The sequence below is a fragment of the Chlamydotis macqueenii genome, chromosome 2 (genome assembly GCF_036417535.1).
Source record: "Chlamydotis macqueenii isolate bChlMac1 chromosome 2, bChlMac1.mat, whole genome shotgun sequence".
In the NCBI taxonomy this organism is placed as follows: domain Eukaryota; kingdom Metazoa; phylum Chordata; class Aves; order Otidiformes; family Otididae; genus Chlamydotis; species Chlamydotis macqueenii.
Genome location: NC_141557.1, coordinates 20,275,934 through 20,293,819, shown reverse-complemented (window position 1 = coordinate 20,293,819; position 17,886 = coordinate 20,275,934). Strand labels below are relative to the sequence as shown.

The 17,886-nt window shown below is 42.4% G+C and overlaps 1 protein-coding gene across 1 annotated transcript in view; it reads left to right on the top strand.

Moving 5' to 3' along the window:
• The first annotated feature begins 480 nt into the window (after positions 1-480).
• The window catches only part of PLXDC2 (plexin domain containing 2), a 278,317-nt gene continuing 260,911 nt past the window's right edge, over positions 481-17,886 (top strand). Inside the window, exon 1 of the mRNA XM_086742185.1 lies at positions 481-1,116. Coding sequence (XP_086598311.1) covers positions 1,008-1,116 — 109 coding nt within the window. The 5' untranslated portion in view covers positions 481-1,007. The remainder of the gene's footprint in view (positions 1,117-17,886) is intronic.

Below are 17,886 nucleotides of genomic sequence, written 5' to 3'. Positions count from 1 at the left end.
GCACTGTCACTTCCCGGCACCCTGGGCCAGCAAGCCGTTCCGCGCTGTAGCCGGGTGCGCGGAGAGGTCGCGCATCCCGGGATCCCCTTGCGCGGCCGCCCGCGGAGCGCGGCTGCGTAACCGCTCCACTGCCGTCAGCGGCAGGAGAGACGGTGCAGCCCGGGCGCCTACTTCCCATTGCGCTCCTGCGGAGAGGGGCGGGGGGTACTCGGCGCCAGGCAAGCCCCCCCCCGCCTCGCCCTTGCGCAGCGGGCGGCGACAACAGCGCGGGCGCGCAAGGCGGCAGGGGGCGCGGTGTGGGCCGGGGGAGCGCCCGCCTCCCGCGGCTGCCCTCGACCCCGCGCCAGCACGGCCGGTCACAGAAACCGCCCTGAAAGAGGAGAACTTGCTCCTCTCCTGCTGCCTCCCCGCCGCCCGCACATCCTCTCCCGCGGCGCATCCACCCGCCCTCCAGGTCCTGCTCCCCACGGGGCTCGGGGCTGGCCCGTCGGCTCCGGCTGGAAGATTTCCCGGCTCGTTTCCCTCGGAGGGGTTTTGTCGGTGGCGGTGCACCGAGGGGAGGGTCCGGGAGGGTCCCTCCCCAAGGCACCCTGCCTCACCCTGCGGGGGAAGGGAGCTGGGTGGGGGCAAGCCAGGAAGGGAGGATCTCAGCCGCTCTCCTAAAAATCTATCAGCAGGCTGCGAGGAGGGAAGAGTTTGGCACTTCGCAGGCGAGGCTGGGCTTGTTTTCCTCGGTGGTGATGCCGCTGGACTGAGAGCGGCGCGGCCGTGCGAGTTGGGGGGACGGAGCCCCCCTCTCGCCCCCCCCGCGCTTCGCCGCCCCGCAGACCCGCTCCAGCGCCTTCAGCCCCGGCGGCTGGTCCCTGCCGCCCCGCTAAACGAGAGCTGGCCCGAGGGGAGGGCGACTCGGTGCCTGCTGGGGCTGCTCTCCGCCGCCCCCCGGACTTTCCCACCCCCGACGAGGAGCGGCCAGCACCCCGGAGAGTTGTCTCGGCAGGCTCCGTGCTATGGCGAGGCTGCGGAGGAGCAAACTAGCCGCTGGATTTCTATTACTTTTCCAGTGCCTGAGCGAGCGCTGCCAGCTCGCCGGCGGGGAGACGCCGAGGCAGAGCCGCGGTAAGCGAGGCCGGTACCTGCCGGGCGGGGCCGGCCCGGGCAGAGCCGCGGAGCCCGGGGCAGCGCGGCCGGGCCAAGGGATGGAGGGCTGGGGCTGGGACCGGGGCCGGGCCTGGGACCGGGGTTGGAGGAGGGAGCTGCGCCGCTTTGCCGGAGCACCGGCGCAATGTGGCCTCCGCCGGCAGCTCCGCGAGCCGCGCAACTGGAGAGCCCGAACGCCGTTTGGGGGTGGGCTCCCCCTGCTCCCGAGGGAGGCTCGGAGCGGCCGCGGTCCCGGCTTCTCACCCGTCCCTCCTCTCGCTTCTCCGGAAAGAGCTCTCCATTACTTCATGGGTTGGGTTTTTTTTTTTGTTTTGTTTTGGTTTTGGTTTTGTTGTTTTTTTTTTTTTTAATTTCAGTAAGAATTCGAGACTTTCCTCCCTTCATAAATCTGCCCCACGATCAACCGGGAGCGGCTGCTGTTCCCCGCCCCAGCCCCTTCGCGGGGTCCTCGGAGCCTCCCCTCCCCGCCGGGCTCCCCTCAAGCGCCGGGAAGGGAGGGAGAGAGGGAGGCACCGGCTCCCCTGGGAGCCCCGGCAACCCCCCCCACCCCCCCCCACCCCCCCCCCGCCTCACGCCGGCCGTGGGGCCCCGCTGTTCTCCCGGCAGCCAGCCGTGGAAGGGCAGGCAAAGTTTCCCTGCAGATCCTGCGTGGAAGAGCTAGCGGGCACTCTCCTCTCCTCCCCCGCAGCAGCTTGCAGTCTACCCGTGGGCAGAAGGAGGGAGAGCACGGGAGAAGCCCCACGGAGCTGTGGGACCTGTTGGTTGGCAGCGTGGGGCTCGCTCTGTTGGCGAAGTTTGCTGGTGACAGTATCGGGGTCCCCTTGTCAGCCCTTCTCGGAGACACCTGTCAGTGCAGGACGTGCAGCACCTGTGCTGTTCTCTCCCGGGCTGCTGTTTCCCACAGCGCGGGGTTCCCTTTTGATCACCAGAGCCTTCTGCATCCCCGCATTCCTGTGCTGCGGAGGGGAAAGCTGCTAAGGAAAAAGCTCGGTGTGTTTGCGGATGGATGTTTAAGGAACAAGTGAGGGAAGTAATGTTTTTTGGGTGTCAGGGGACCTTGCTGCAGCAGCTTCTAGATATTTTCAAAAGCTGTGCCTTTATATTCGAAATACCAGCCAGGTTATTATCAGATGAAACACGTCCACTGGCCTTTATGGTGCAGCAGAAGTGTCCCTTCTTCCTTTTCTAAAAGGTTTGATACAAATATGACGAGTTTTGCGGTCACAGCGTGACTGACCCGAACACGAGAGACTGGGGAGTTATTTGAAACGTCTGGTGAGATAATGTGCCAGACAAGAGCGGGGATTTTCCCAGGCAGGGGCCTACCACTGGGTTTGGGAATTGCTACATGACAAGGTAGCTCAGCAGGTTGCTGGGGCTCACGTGTCACTTGGGGCCAAAGGGAAAAACCAAGAGGAGACTTTTCGTGTATTGCTGCAAAATTCACGCTGCTGCTGCTCTCACGGCTTTAAGCAACAAATGTTGGTATTTGTTAGTGTTAGTTACAAGGAAAAATAAAGTGTGGCAGTGAGATTAGAAAATTAAAATTACTGTGTTGTGTGGCAGTGGACTGAGCTCACAAAGTTTATTAATCTTCCAGCCATTGTATCTGGAAAATAAAATATCGGTGCTGACTAAATTAAATATAATTTATCAGTGGACAAATAATCACTGCACATCACTGATTTAGGCTGTTTAGTTGTAATAGTCTGCATCAGGAGGTGCTAAATAGAAGGCATACCAACAGGTTGCTTATCTGTAAATCATTGATTAATGTCTTGTGTCTTCCTGAATGTGATATGAAGTACCAAGGAGTTTACAATCAGGCAAATATTATTTTGATATTTAATACATTCTGAAGAAAGTGTACCAAGTGCTTGTGTTCTTCAACTCGTAAGATGAAGAATCTGATGTCAGTTTTGACAGCTAGATGTTTATAACCTTGGCGTCTTTTCCTTCCCTCTTGGTTAAAAAGTCTGTATTAAGACAGCAATAATTAAATGTCATAACATAATCAGAGTTGTAGTTAACATGTTTTCATCATTCCTTTTTTTGTTTGTTTTTAATACTGCTTTTCTTTGTAAAAAAAAAATGCAGTCAGGGACTGTGTCTAATCAGTAAGAAGAGGATAATTGTTATGTAAAGCCAGGGAAATTCAACTTCAGGATCTGTGAGTCAAAATAAAAAGCACTATGTCAAAGTTTTACTCTATTTAGTATCTGCTGTATACCTCAGATAGCTCAGATAAAACCTTTGAAAAATTAGAAGCAGAAAATAAGTCTTTGAAGTCACTGCAAATTCTTAAAGGGAGGCTGTTTTGACCTATTTTTCGAATACTTAGTAGCAAACACCTTACTGAAACTTAATGAAATAGCACTATTGAGAAATGCAAAGATTTGCTACGCCCTGGCAGAGCTGGAGCCGGGAGAGGGTGTCTGAGGATGCTTCCAAAGGGACATGCCATGATTCCAACACAGAAACGCACAGGCGGTTTTTTGCCAGCTCCTCGGAATTACTTTGCTGGGTAGAATCAGGTCGGATCAATAGAAGTCAGATCATTTTTCTAGGCACGAGGAAACTTGCCTGGCTGCCTCTGGGTGCTTTTAAGATGCAGGGGTTCTGTGAGCGAGGTGCGAGCGCAGGAGGCTGCGCTGGGAGGAGCGGGGCGCTCGCCGCTAGGGGGCGCACCGGAGGCCGCGCGGGGGCGGCTCCTCCGCGGGAGCGCGCGTTCCCTGCGCCTGTCCGTCCTCCCCTCTGCCGGCGCGCGTTGCGGTGACAGAAATGCCGTACGTCAAGGGTGAAGGCTCTTAAACATGCGATTTGTGTGCATGTGTGCTTTACAGTCACCAAACTGAACGGGACACGGATGGAACGCAAATGGTCTGAAAGCTCGTGCAAGAACTCACGCTCCCGGTTGTTGTAACTGAGGGCTTGCTGCTTGCAAGCCTTGCAAATGTTGCATTCTTTTTGCAAATGCCATCAGTCAGAATTAGGAGACCGTTATTGTAATTTTTCTTTTGTCAAAGCATATTCCAGAATTCTGGTGTAATTTACATTCATTGGGTTGCTGCTGTCTCCAGGCATCAGCACTCAGAGAGGGGTAGAATTATTTTTATGGGATAAACGACTATTAAAAAGTGTTTATCTAGCATTTATCTACTGCTGAAATAGTCACATTTTCTGTATTCCCCGAGCTTTACTCTGTTTAAAAAAAAAACAAACAGCTGAAACCAAACTTAGGTCACTACCCGTTAGGACCTTCAGCTTTTATCTTAGAAGTATCAAAAGAAATACAATATTAGATAACATACCTGTCAGGTTTTTTTTTTCTTTTCATTCAAAATGAGATTTTTTTTTTCTGTACATGATATGTAAATGGGGACAGTCGAGTTAGAGAATCCCAGTGACATTTGAGAGTAAATCCTATTTACAGATCATATGTATTTTACTAAGTATTCCCTCTAAAGAAGTCATCTTTTTTTAGCTTTCATCTTGGTTCTTCCTTCTATTTTTGTTATTGTAATTTCCTCTGAAAGGGTGATTTGAAATATTGCTAGTAAATAGTGGGTAAATTAAGAATAAGGTAAGGTTGATTTAGGTATTAAATTCAGTTTCACAGAAACTAATTTCCACACATTTAGAGCAATACTCATAGTTCATTGAAGGTTTAAAAATCCCTTGGGGAAAATAGTGGTTTTGTTTGGCCATAAGGATTCCTCTTCAGAGTTTACATCCTCACACAGGCACTTAAAACCCAGCAAACACTTGACTCAGATGCTAGGTTTTGTCTGACACTTAACTTGGACTTGATGATAAATAACAAGGAAACTAGCCTCTCTACACCATAAACAAATGTAGAAAATGCGGAAAAGATCTTAGAGTTTGAAAAGTTCTTTTGTTCTGGGCAACAATTTATTAGCAACGCATACAGGCCGTTTAAAGCAAAATGCTGGCACAACATGTACTGCCTTGCTGAGGCAGTATAGCCTAAATACGAGATTCCTCTAAAAAAAATTTGCAGTTCCATAAGGCTGTTTCCTTTAGGGGAAGAGACTCCTGACACCGTGAGGGAGGTAGATGAGGAAATTCCTCATGTCAGGCAATGAGAGAGACCCACGGAGGAAAACAGTTGCAGACCTATGGTGAGTTAGCATTTTCATTGAGGACTTTTTGGCACATTTTTGGTGGAACAGTGCTGCAGGTCCGTGCACCTGCGCAGACCTCAGGAGATGGAGGTCTGTATCTGTAGCTTGTGTTTTCTGCAGGACTACCCTGCAGTGATGCCTGGAAAGTTGCTTTGCTTTGAATTGTGCTGAAGACAGGTATCACACAAGAAACATGCTCAGTTGAATCCCACTGTTTTTCTCCACAAAGGAGATAAAAATTTCTTATTAAAAGAGATACAAATAAAAGCATCATTTGACTCTATTTTTGCTAAAAGACACCATGGTTCCATTGGACTGTCTGAAATACTGAGCAGTTCTGCTGCTGGTAACCTTGAAAGCACTGGCAAAAAGAAAGCTGTCTAGCAGCCCCAGTTTCAAAACTTATTGAGGCCACCATCTCTTAGATGGAGAACACAGCTGGGGTAACTGGTGTGGTTCGTGCCTCCTAAGGAAAATGAATACCAAAGCAATTTAAGAAGGCAATAGTTAAGGTAAGCATGTGTTGGGGGCTCTCTACAGAGTGAACAAAAGGTAATTTGAGGAGAGCATTTTTCATCCAGTACAAGGCAACATTGCAAGCTTGCCAGCAGTGTGAAATTATATCCAACTATTAGGTTTGATGGGGGCTGAACTGGGAGTGTTAATGCGGTGCTATTGGCAGATGTCGTATTTGCTAAACTGGAGAACTGCATAATCGCAGCAGGAACTGGAAGAGCCCCGGAGATTACTTTTGGTGGAAAAGTATGTAGAGGCGCCATGCTAAGTGCACGTGGGTTTTGTTTTTCTTCATGGCTTCTGACAAATGAGCATAAAACATTGCCCTGAGGTAATGTTTGTGAGAACTGGATGCTGTGTCTCATCATGGAACACTTCCTCTGCTTCTTCCTCTTTTGTTTTTCCTCATCCAACTAATAAACATAGCTTCAATTAGCACTCCTTGCTGTCAACACTGAGCAAGCAGTTGTGCTAAGTGTCCTTGTAAATTCTGTGTTTGAAAGAGCTTGTGTAACATTTTCATCTCCCTGGACCAAAGGGCAGTGCGTAGGAGCGTGTTTTCAAGTTGGACTTGGCCCAACCTTTTCCTCTTCTGAAACGGGCAACTGAAGCAGGTTCTTAGGCCAGACCCGGGGTCAGGCTTGGCGCTTGAATTGAACACACAGTTTCAAAAGTAGCAGACATCTTGATGGTTGTTACATCAAGGGAAAATTAATAGGAAGATAGATACAAGACACCACAGGAATGATGGATCTGCTCTACTCGACAGTGGTAAGATTCTCTTCAGTTTAAAGCACTGCACTTTAAGAAATCTGTGAACTAACTGAAGAGTGTTATATGAAGAAAAAAAGGAAGCAACGTTGCTAGAGAGACTAAAACTAAGGGGTGACGTGGTAACAGTCTTCAACTGCATAAAAAGCTTCCAGGGAGAGGAAGGGAATAACTTGTCCTCAACAACAAGTAATGACTTGAATTGCAGCAAGGCAGACTTCTGAATGTTAAGGATAGGGGGGTAGATTATCTCTGAGTAATCTTCATCACTGAAACAGGTTAGATAAACATATGTCTGAAATGTCATTCCATCCAGAAAGGCAGCTGTTCCTGCCTTGGAGCAAATGGCCGGACTGTGTGACCTTTCAAGGTCTCACCCAGCTATTTTGAATCATTCTGTGTGGGTAGTTTTAAGTACACAAGGCTTCACCTTGAACTCCACCGCTAGATAAAAATACTAGCATGAATTCAAGTACTCTCTTAGCTCGAGGCCTCTGTCTCTCATTTGTCAATGATATATATGGCTTTAATGTGATTTTAACATACACTCTCTGTGGCTTCAGACAAGGTAAAGACATTTAAAGTTATGCTTTAGTTAGAGTTCTTATGTCACAAAATAACGCTTTTAAAATCAGATTTTCTTCTTACTTGGTTTAGAACATTTATCTTTTAACATGAACACTACCTAGGTTCCATTATAAGCAGAATTTTTTTTTCTTTTGAGATAGTCTCATAGTGACTTTTTGGACTTTACGCAGACATCATTTATCCCGTGTTGTTTTATTAAGTGAAAAATCCTTGGCTTGAATAGGGAGAGTTCCACAAATGGAACATACAAACCTTTCCATTTAACCTATTTCTGGTAATATTTCACATATATGTTGTTTCACAGTTGACATTAGGAGGCCTGATGTAACAGAACTGTGTCAAGGGGCTGCTTATGTTACAGGGATGCAGTGCCATTTGTAGTTTTTACTACAGCTTTCTTTAACTACTGCTGTAGTTAGTAGAGCAGGTTCTGTTGGAAGTTTAATCTACATTTAGTAGCAGAATAGGATGCAGTGGTTATCCAGTAATAAGCACTTTGAGTCATATTTCATTTTTTCTTCTATTCAAACATTATCTTCCCCCCCACACTCCTTTGATCATAATGTGAATCCTGCAAATAGTAAATGGGCAATACTGCATCTGGGCTGAATAATTACAGCTTTCCTCTTCACAAGAGTTGTTAGTAGGCTGATTGTAAAAGGCAAGCATCATCCCTTGTAACTTCAGTGTTTTCTGAAGGATGAAGTGTTAAAGAGAGGAGAATTCATCACTACACAGGTTCTTATTTTGATGAGTCAGCAACTCAACTAAAAATCCATGGGAAAATGCTATCTTGGTCTCCATAGAGAACTGGGAACCAACATGAGTCTTTATTACTATAGTTGCTCCATTATATTCTCCAGCTGCATGTTTCTGCTTTCTTGCGTGGGTCCATGTGACTCTCCTTTTGAATTTGCAAGCCAGACAGTATGTATTTGCAATCCAGCCTCAGTCACCCTGAGATATAAACCCAAGGCACTCTGTTAGGAATCCTTTCACAGCAGAAGAGGTTTCAGAGTTTCAAGGCTCTTCTCTCCTGTCGTTCATCTCCTCGTTACCCATCCTGCCTGCTTTGGAGGTTGCTTCTTCCTCACTTCCGCTGTTTCAGTAGCTCATGTGCCCATGCTGGAGGTCAGATGGATCAGGCCTGCTCTTGTTAGTCAAGTGAGATTTAAAAAAGAGAGAAAGAGACAGAAAATATTAAATTTTTGGAAAAGGTAGGGGAGGTGAAAAGAAAATTGTGAGAATGAATGCAGTATTTTTAGACCTCTGAGCACTATAAATCCTCTTAGAGCAACATAAAAACTCTGGAAAAGTAGAATATCTGACTTCTCTGTAATACTACTAGGTGTTATATAGGCTTAGTCAAAAAATGTTCAAAGAAACAACTAGTTGAGATTGTAAAATTATGTCAAAGTTGACATGCTCTTGTCAAATATTTCAACTGGGAAGTGTCAAAACAAGTAATTTTGAATGTCTTATTTTGATGATGATAAATTGTCTCATTTTAAATTTTTCATTTTGACTTTTAGATTAAAATTATTATACTAGGATGTCTAAGCATAACTGAGAAGCACTTTGTTTTGGAGTTTGTGTGTGTGTGTGTGTGTGTGTATGTATTTCATTTTATATCCTATAGCAAACATTGACTATCTACTTATAACCTGAACAAGATCAAAATCTTGACTTAGCTTGGGAAATTAACTTTCTAGTCATCTCTAATTGAGACCATTGTTGAGAATTTGGCTACATACTGTAAGCCTTATAAGACCAGATCATTTTATCAAATAGAAACCTTTTATTTGATGACAGTATAGCGGGGAATGGCTGAAAAGGAAAAAGTCATCTTGATAATCTAGTTAGATTTTTTTTTTTTTTTTTACATTATACCATATTTTTCATTCAGGTTGCTTCTTGGTTAGTATGATATTCATGAGGCAACTAAATTAAAAGAGAGCACATTTTCCAGATTGCAGCTGCTGTAAAGATAATAGATTTACAGTTTATTTTCAGTGAAGGCATTTATGGACTAGAAGCTTAGCATTTGGTGTATTGCAGAAACCTGATCTCAATATCAACACAATTTGTTACTGATTCCTATTTAAACATATATATACTGGTCAAAGTTGTAGTCTCAAAATGGAGAAAACAGGTAGGGTGAATCACCATTATAGATTATCATCAGTTTTAGTTTCCATTTACTTTTTATTACATCTGTTATTCATTTTCTTTAAAAACAGTTTTTATGAATAAAGTATAGGTAATGCAATGCTCTTTAGTTAAGTATTGCGTAATTTGCATAATACATCATTTAAATGTATAGCTGTAAACTGTGGAAGTACACAGCTTTTCATGTTTGGATTCAACCACAGAAAATCGAAGGAGTCTCTCTCTTATTAACCATCAAGCTAAGCAAAAACATAATTACTTCCAATTTTGCTAATTTTAATGTATTTAACCTTTCCAGACCTTCTCATTTCACTTTTAATACTGCAAGCTGTTGGAGGCATTTCCGTCTTTCCAATACACAAATAAAATCATATAAGTTGTCCTAACAATTTATTAACTCACATAGCTAGGAGGGACCAGCTAGCTCACCAAGACTTTCCCTGGGATGAGGAACCGTTTGTGTCATGGATGTCTGTGCCACATGCCACCATGCACTGCAGGCCATCAGTAATGCTCTTCCCCGTAACAATCTTCAGACACGGAGTAGAATAGCAGCAGCCACAAGTATAATGTGCCACAGAAGATAATAAGGGCGTTGACAACAGTTTAAGTTTACAATAGCAAATAATTTTTAATTTTAGTATGCTTTGTTTGAAAGTTTGTCTTTCTTTACCTGTTTTTGCTTAGCCTCTTTATCTGTTTCTTTTTTCACCTAATATACTTGGCTTTTCCAGCCTCTGTTTTGTTTCATGCACATAGACAGGATTGATAATACTGGTTTTGTTTCAATTCAGAGCCATTTTTCTAGAATACCATAAATAACCTGCAAAATGCCTCTTCCTGTAGTAAACTTGTCAGTTTGCATGGAGAGAAGGAACTACCATTGTCTCTTCTCATCCTCTTGAGCCAGCCACCTACATGTCCTGTAGTTTGGAAGGAGGCAGGTTTATACTCTGCCTCAGCTGAGATGCCTGAGGATTGGCAGTTCTGCCATACCAAGGTCAAATTTGTACTTAATTGTGGGGTTGGGTATTTTTTTTTTGTTTGGTTGATTGTTGGTTTTTTTTTCTGGATATGAATTTGTGTTATTTCAGCTCCTTGGACTAGTTTTAATCCTTTAATGTTGTGTCTTAATGCAAGCTTGAATCCCTCTTATGTTCTTAACTTGGTTTAGGTACTGTCTGGGGTTCAGCCCCAGACTTTTGGTTCCTGTCACTTGTCAGCAGGCAATTTCTGTGCTCTACTTCTCCATTGCTGTTTGCAGGTTATGCTTGTCTTGCATCTTTCTCAATTATTCCCACAATCATCATAGCTATGTGCTTTATTATGTTCTTATTCTTGGAAGACCTGCTAGAGGTAAGTGAATAGCCTAATTTTATAAATAGTTTTGAAAAAGTGACTACCTTGCAAAAGTTAAAAATGTGCCTTTCCTGTCTTAGAGTTGCTTTGTTTTTTGTGCAATAGCCCAGTTATCTCTCCAGTTTCCCCTTGCTTCACCAAATTCAGGGCTTTAATTTCTCTCTTCTTCTGTGAATTTCCTGATCTGAGTTTTTAAATACCAGTCAGACCTCTGAACAATAATGTGTGTCTGTTTGGAAGAAAAAAAAAAATCCAGATTAGAGTTGCTAAGGGCTCTAATTACTGCAGAGACAGCAAGGGTTAGTTTGGGATTGCTGTAGATTTTGACATATCTGATGTTCCTCTCCTCACTCTGGCTTGTGCCAGGAGAGGGTTGTGTCTCTCAGCTGTTTATCCAGCAGATCCCAAACCACTACATTTTATAGTCTAATGTAATAAGTTTCTTTCCTAAACACAAGTGTATCTGAAGGATAGACAAATACTGGGTCAGATTTCTGCTGGTTGGCACTTTCACAATTTGGAAGAATTATGTCCCAATCTTTTTGGTTTTGCCATTGAGCTCTTGGAGAGAAGAGAGCGATGGTGTTTCGCAAACTGTAAAATTATTTTTCCTGTAATTAAACTTCAAGAATAACAATCCAGATTCAGTGATTACTAGTTAGAAGAAAGATTTCCAAAGCGACCAGTTTGCAGCACTGCTGACTTGAATTCTCTGACTGTTTAAATAGTTTATTCTCCTCAGAAAATGAGCATTTTAAGAGGTAGAATACTATTATTTTACTGCACAAATATGATAGGAGCTTTTACTGGGAGTGTATCTGAATGAACTTTTAAGCAGGAGGATTATGGACAAATGCTGTAGAACACACGTATTTATACAGAGTCCACATACAATGCTGTGCCTCTGGTGCTATAAATCATGTTGAAGTTTCCTGTAGAGTAAGTATCTGGCTGAAAACAGACCTGATAGATCTTCTAATGCAATCAGTGCTTTTCAGTGTCTGCTGTTTTATCACCGATGGTGTTTTTTGTTTGTTCTGCAGAAATATTGATAGGTTTAAAAAAAAAATACTAGATTTTAAAAAGCTGTTATTCTTAGCTTGCAAAGTATATGAGTTCCCCTCCTCTTAGTTTGAAAAGGAATTTAAATTATCTTCCAGACTAATAAGGCCGTCCCTGAGAGGAAAAAATACCCAACCCAGAACAACGTAACAAACCATCACCAACAATAGAAAACAAAACCAGATTTTATGCTTTGGAATATTTGAGCTTGCATCCCTAGGCTCCAGTTAGAGAAAACTTTCCGTATTTAGTACTGCACTTGCATTGCTACTGTTAAGTAAATATTGATGCAAGTGGTGTCCTACAGATGAGTGGAATGAAAAAGACGTAGATGTTTAAGATTTCTCTCTGATCTTGGAGCTTAGAATTTAGTTGGCCCCAAAGTCCCAGACCATTGACAACAGTGGCAGTAAGTTTTGCAGCATTGTCGCAGATCCTGAAAATTTTCTGGAGAGAAGGATCTTTTAGCCCGCAGAAAAGACTGACTGCTACCTCCCCATGTTGTTGTAGTGTGTAACAGCAGAGGACTAAAGAGACTAATTATCTGCTGATGCACACATGTTGCATTCCTCTTTAAGAGCTGGGCATTGTTGTTTGGTTTTTTTTTTTAATGATATACGTGACACATTTAGGAGATGCACGAACTAAATATTCACTTAGATTTTATGATCTGTCTCCAAGGGTCTGAAATGTGGCCTGAGCTTGAGAAGCAATAAGTACACACAGCTTACATCAAATTTAAGTGTAAACACTTATTAAATGCTGCTTCTTGAATGCAAATTTATGGTTTATTGTTCCACTCTTTACACAAACAAAATTGCTGTTAGCTTCAAGGGATGACCCAGAGATGTTAATGAATCAAATTCCCCCCCCCGCCTCCCCCCTCTCCCCGGCAGGCATAGATAATAATCTGAAGGCGAGGTCTTCAGGATGGGAAGTTATGTCCAGCTTTATCTCCAGAAGTTTGCTGCAGTTAGTGTAGGCTGTAAAATAAAAACATTTATTTTAGTTTAGCCTTGACCTTCCCATGTCTATATTTGAATTTCATTATTTTATCTCTAGTCTGCTGTTTTACGGGACTGCTTAGTGGGGGTGCATACTAAGCCAGCATTCCTACTGAAATTTAAAATCTCTGTGGCCAGGGAAATTGTCCAGTGTTTGGTTATGTCATGCACTAACACAGTCATCTTTCATTGATCATCACAAATCCTCTCCAGTTTTAACTTCATCTCTCTAATTATCTGAGAGTCTTTGAGGTTGATGCTGGTGCAGTTGCAGAGCCAACCAGTTGGGCCTCTTTTCCCAGTAATCTATTGTTTGGAGATCTAGGGAAAGTTTTTTTGACTTTTAAGAAGAATTCAAATCCATTTTGAGGTTTTCCATAAAGTAGGAGAAGGCAAAGAGAGGAAATACGTACATTCATTATAAATGGAAAAATAGTTGCTAGCCTTGCAAGTCTCAATTTGGTACAGCACTTAAAAATGCAACAGAAGTGTGTGCTTGAAGAAAAGTGCGTGTGTAAAGTCTTCACTGAACTGACTTGTGCTAGAATATGCTGGTAGGTGGTGTTAAAATGTTGGTAGGGACTTTTATGTCTAGAATTTAATTTAGGAAAAAAGAGGTTAAATTGTGCTCTCACATATTTCATCATAGCCACAGTTTACTCCTTTAAGAGCAGCTTGGGCCAATTTGAAAAGAGTCTGTAGCCCACAAAGCCTTCCCTCTAATTCTGTCCTGTGCTCAACAACCCTTAATGTATGTGAAATATTGCAGTGTGGGATCTTTGGTCACAGCGCAGCTAGACACTGTTTTCCCATGGGCAGTAGGCATGGCTTGTACGCTCCTAGGAAGAGAGTGAATGGGAGTGATTTTTACCTTGGTACTGAAATCTTGCAGCATTTCCCAAAGTTGTTTATTGTAGTCTTTGAAGGTGTTTGGGGTTTGGAGGCTGGAAGGTTCTGATTGTCTGTTGCTGATGTTTATATTTTTATTGTCTGCCTAGAATTTATGGTAATGTAATTTGCTTAATTGGAAGGGTAGAGATGTAGTGTATTGGCTTTCAGAGTGCTTTAAGGCTCTTGAAATGGGAAAGGAAGGAGCAAGTGGCACAGAGTCCATGGGTTGACTGTGAGAGCTATCAGAACATTCGCTGGCAGGAATTAAAGGCCTGATGCAGCTCACTCTATACATTTCAGGAGCCATATTAATTCTGTGGGGCTATTTAGCCTGGAATTCTGGAGAAAATAGATCAAAACATCCATGTTCATTTAAAAAAATAGGTTACTTTGAGGATAAGTATTCTAATATTCTTCTCCTTTAATTTAAATCTGTAGGGAGCCAGAAAGCGGAGATAGGAAAGGATGTATTCAGAAGCTCTGTAGGGAAGCAGTTTCCTTTTAGGGGAAAATATTGTATTTTCTATTTTAATTCAGTTTCTTTTTCAGTCTTTAAAAAGAAGTAAAAACAAAAAAAAAAAGATACTTTCTCTGATTTTGAACTCCTGAAAATCACAGAAAGGAGGAATTGTCTGTTGCACAGTTTAAGGAATGCCAGAAACTTCTTAATTATATAGGACAGGTAAAGTGGAAAAGGAAGGTTCCCAACCTGTATCTCCCTGCCAGGTGACTGCTCGTATCAATGGCTGCCTTGTAAAAAATATCTGAGGAATGAAAAGACTTTTTGTCCAGGTCTGTGCTGGGCTATGCTTCTGGGCATTCACGAGTAATGCTTCCTTTTTCGTTCCTGAACACCTGCTTTAGCAAGGCATGGCAGGATGGGGGGAGGACAGGCCAGGAAGGCAGAATGGGGCCCTTCCGGTCTGTAGCATGTCTTCAGAGTTCCAGTTGTTCATACACTCCTATAAACATGCTTTTCTGAAGAGGAAAGAGGGAAAAAATGAATAATGATTATAAAGATAAGTACAGGCTGAGTTTGTCTGACCCTGTGGTAATTTTCTATATATTTACAGCTGTACTGTGGCAATAGTGGTTTAACTTGTAGCTTGACTGACTATCCTCTGACCATCATTGCGGTACTGCAAATCACAGCTGAAAGCACTAAGATATAACCCAAAATAATGGCTTCATTATAAATGGGATGCTGAACGTGAATGTGTTCTGCTCTCACTGTGCATCCCTCTGCAATTGTGGGCTGTATTTCCTTAACTTGTTAACTGGCATGGTAGATCATTTCTCTTCGTTTGCCAAGGCAAATTGCTCCAGTCTTCATCTTTCCCGGGAATCCTAAAACATGTTTCTGGTTCAGAGACACCCACCCCACCCCCCTCCAACTTACTCTTTTTATCAGTAACAAGGCATCCCTGCTCTTACTCACTTAGAGATTTTGATACCCACCTGCCACAGTATTAGTAGAAATTAATTGAACTGTAGGTATTCCTGCTGTTCATATATATCCAGCCAAATGGCATTTGAAGAATAGTAGCCATCGTTCTACAAACACACTGAGAAATCTCATGTGCATTTCATGATTTAAAGTCATGTCATGTGCTTTTTCTCCCTCCCATCCCTCTTGATATTTATGTTGTAATATATTTTACTTAGCATTTGTGGATTTAGAATGGATGGCTTTGAATTTTGAAATAACTATTTACACGCTTTTCTATAAGTTTCATCATCATCATATATTAAATTACTTTGTAAAGACTGATGGATTTAGTCACAAAACTGCCATGTCTAGTAACTGCTAATATTTATTTTCATTTTACCAATGGAGCACTGGAGCATTGAATGACTTGCCAGGATCACATACAGCAAATTTGGTGTAGGCACAAGAAAAAAATCTCACTGTTCTAATTTGTATTTTCATATTTAACCTTCAGAGCAGACACTCTATATACTTCATAGTGATGGAACTACAGACTTAAAATTGAATATACAAGAACTACTCACTAAAACACAAGCTGATAGCCTCTGTCAGAACACCACCATCCTGCCAACAGCTCTTTAACTTCCATTTAAATATTTGGCAATCTAAAACTGAGTTTTTCCTCTCTGTTGCTGCAAGATGCCATTCAAGCTTACTGCTGAGTAGAGCTGCAGTCTCTGAGAGTAATTAGGGAATCTACTTTGCTTCCATGGGAGCTCTAATATATACTTTACAAAAAAAAAAACCCAAACAACAACAACAAAAACCCCAACATCCCCAAAAAACCCCACAGAAAACCCAAATCCTCTCAAAAACAAACAAAACTCCCCCCACCTCTGTGTGAAGTTATTAATTTAGTTATGGATTGTATTTTTTTGCCATTCTAGATTTTTTAAAACCTTCCTACAATTCTGTTCTCATCTCTCTAGTTTTTAATTTTTCCTTCAGTGATATGAAGAAGAAGTAGAAGTGGAAGTTTTATATGAGGCCAAAGGAGCAGACAAAGGTCTGCACTGCCCTGGAGCAAAGACTTGTCAACAGAAGTGGAGGCCTAGAAGGGTTAAGGCTTATGGTCAGCATTTCTTATGTCTATGTGAAGGAGATAATGAAGGCCCTAGAAGAGGACAAATCTGGAGAAGTGCCATAGCCCAAGGATAGATTACGAAGACGGTATTCCAGATGCTCTCTTCAGATGCATTTCGCTAAGGGCAAGAGTTTTTATGTCTCAATATGCAAGAACAAAAGAAAAACTATGTGATTCCCTAACATTTCTTCTGGCCTACACATAAAATATACCTGGTCTTTCACTAAGTTGCACTACATATTCACAGGTAGCAAAAACCTGACTTTATCTTGTGACTAAGCTTGGCTTTGGGACCTACAAGCAGCAGAGGTACTCCAAAATTTAAGCTGTAGTGCTAGAAGAACCCCATATTCATTAGGATGTGGAGCCCAGCACACCACCTTTTCAGATTCTTTCCTTGATCTGAAGATTGCATAGTGCATAGCCTAGAAATAAATATATAAATCATTCATCGGCTCAGTTTACCTTGAGAAAGATATTCCAAGTTACTGAAGAGTTTTCACAAAGAAATGATGACCAAGAGAAGGCAGCCAAATGCGAACTGTTAATTTTCTTGTGCAATATATGCAACTGAGCATTTAATCTAATTTATGGGCCTTTTGCAATATAAAATTAATGACCTGTACAATTTATTTTAAGGTCTGCTATAAATTAAATACATCAGCTGGATGTTGTTCTTTTCTTTAAAGAACAATTATCTGGTTTGGGAATTTAATCAAGTCATCAGGTAAAATTATTGTCTCAATTCTGAAAGATATACAATTGTCTGAATATTTACAGCAGATTTATGGGGAAAAGGTATTAAAAGTTTTCTAATCCTTTGCTTAATAACTTCCATGAAACATGTGCTCCATTTAGCTTGGAATGTCTGGCTTTCCAATGACCACAACACATTTGGAGCCCTCTCGGTAAAACTGAAAACATGAGAATTTAGTTAATAAGATGAATTTAACTTACAGTTATACGATGCAGTTCTGTGACTGTTACTGGGCAGTTTCCTAAGTAGTTCATCTTGGGCATTTAGCAGTGACGTCAGTGGGAGCTAAATGCCCAAAATCTCCTTAAGCACTTCTTAGATGTGCAATACACAAGGTTATATTTTGCATTTAGTTTGGGCGAATTTATTTTCTATTCAGTTTTCATAATACCAGCTAATGTGAAGGTTTTACAGCTTAGTCAGCCTTTCACTTCGGAGCAAACTGAATTCCAGCCATTTAGTCCTTGAAATCAGAACAGATAGACAACAGTGAGTCCTGGAGCACGATGACTTTTGATCAGTAGTCCCATGTGCTCACAGGGTGTTTGAATATGTGTTTTTTGAAGAACATTTCCCATCAATTCCTGAAGAGCCTGGTGGAATCTGCTGGTCTAAGAACCACTAAGCTGTATGTACAAGGGGCTGCCAGGTCTTACGGTCCTGGTTGTCTTTGTTTCCTGCTGTTAAATATTATTTAGGGAAATGTAAAATGTCGCAACTCTGTTGGAAGGATGCAAAATAAATTAGAAATATTTAGAAGGAGCTGTGGGACATTGTGAATTTATATATTGATAATATTTATGAACCCATTTTGACTGGTGCCCGGTTAGAAGTCGTTTTGTTATGAGTAAGTAACCTCATATAAATGTACAGATAGAAGGGGTGTGTGTAGG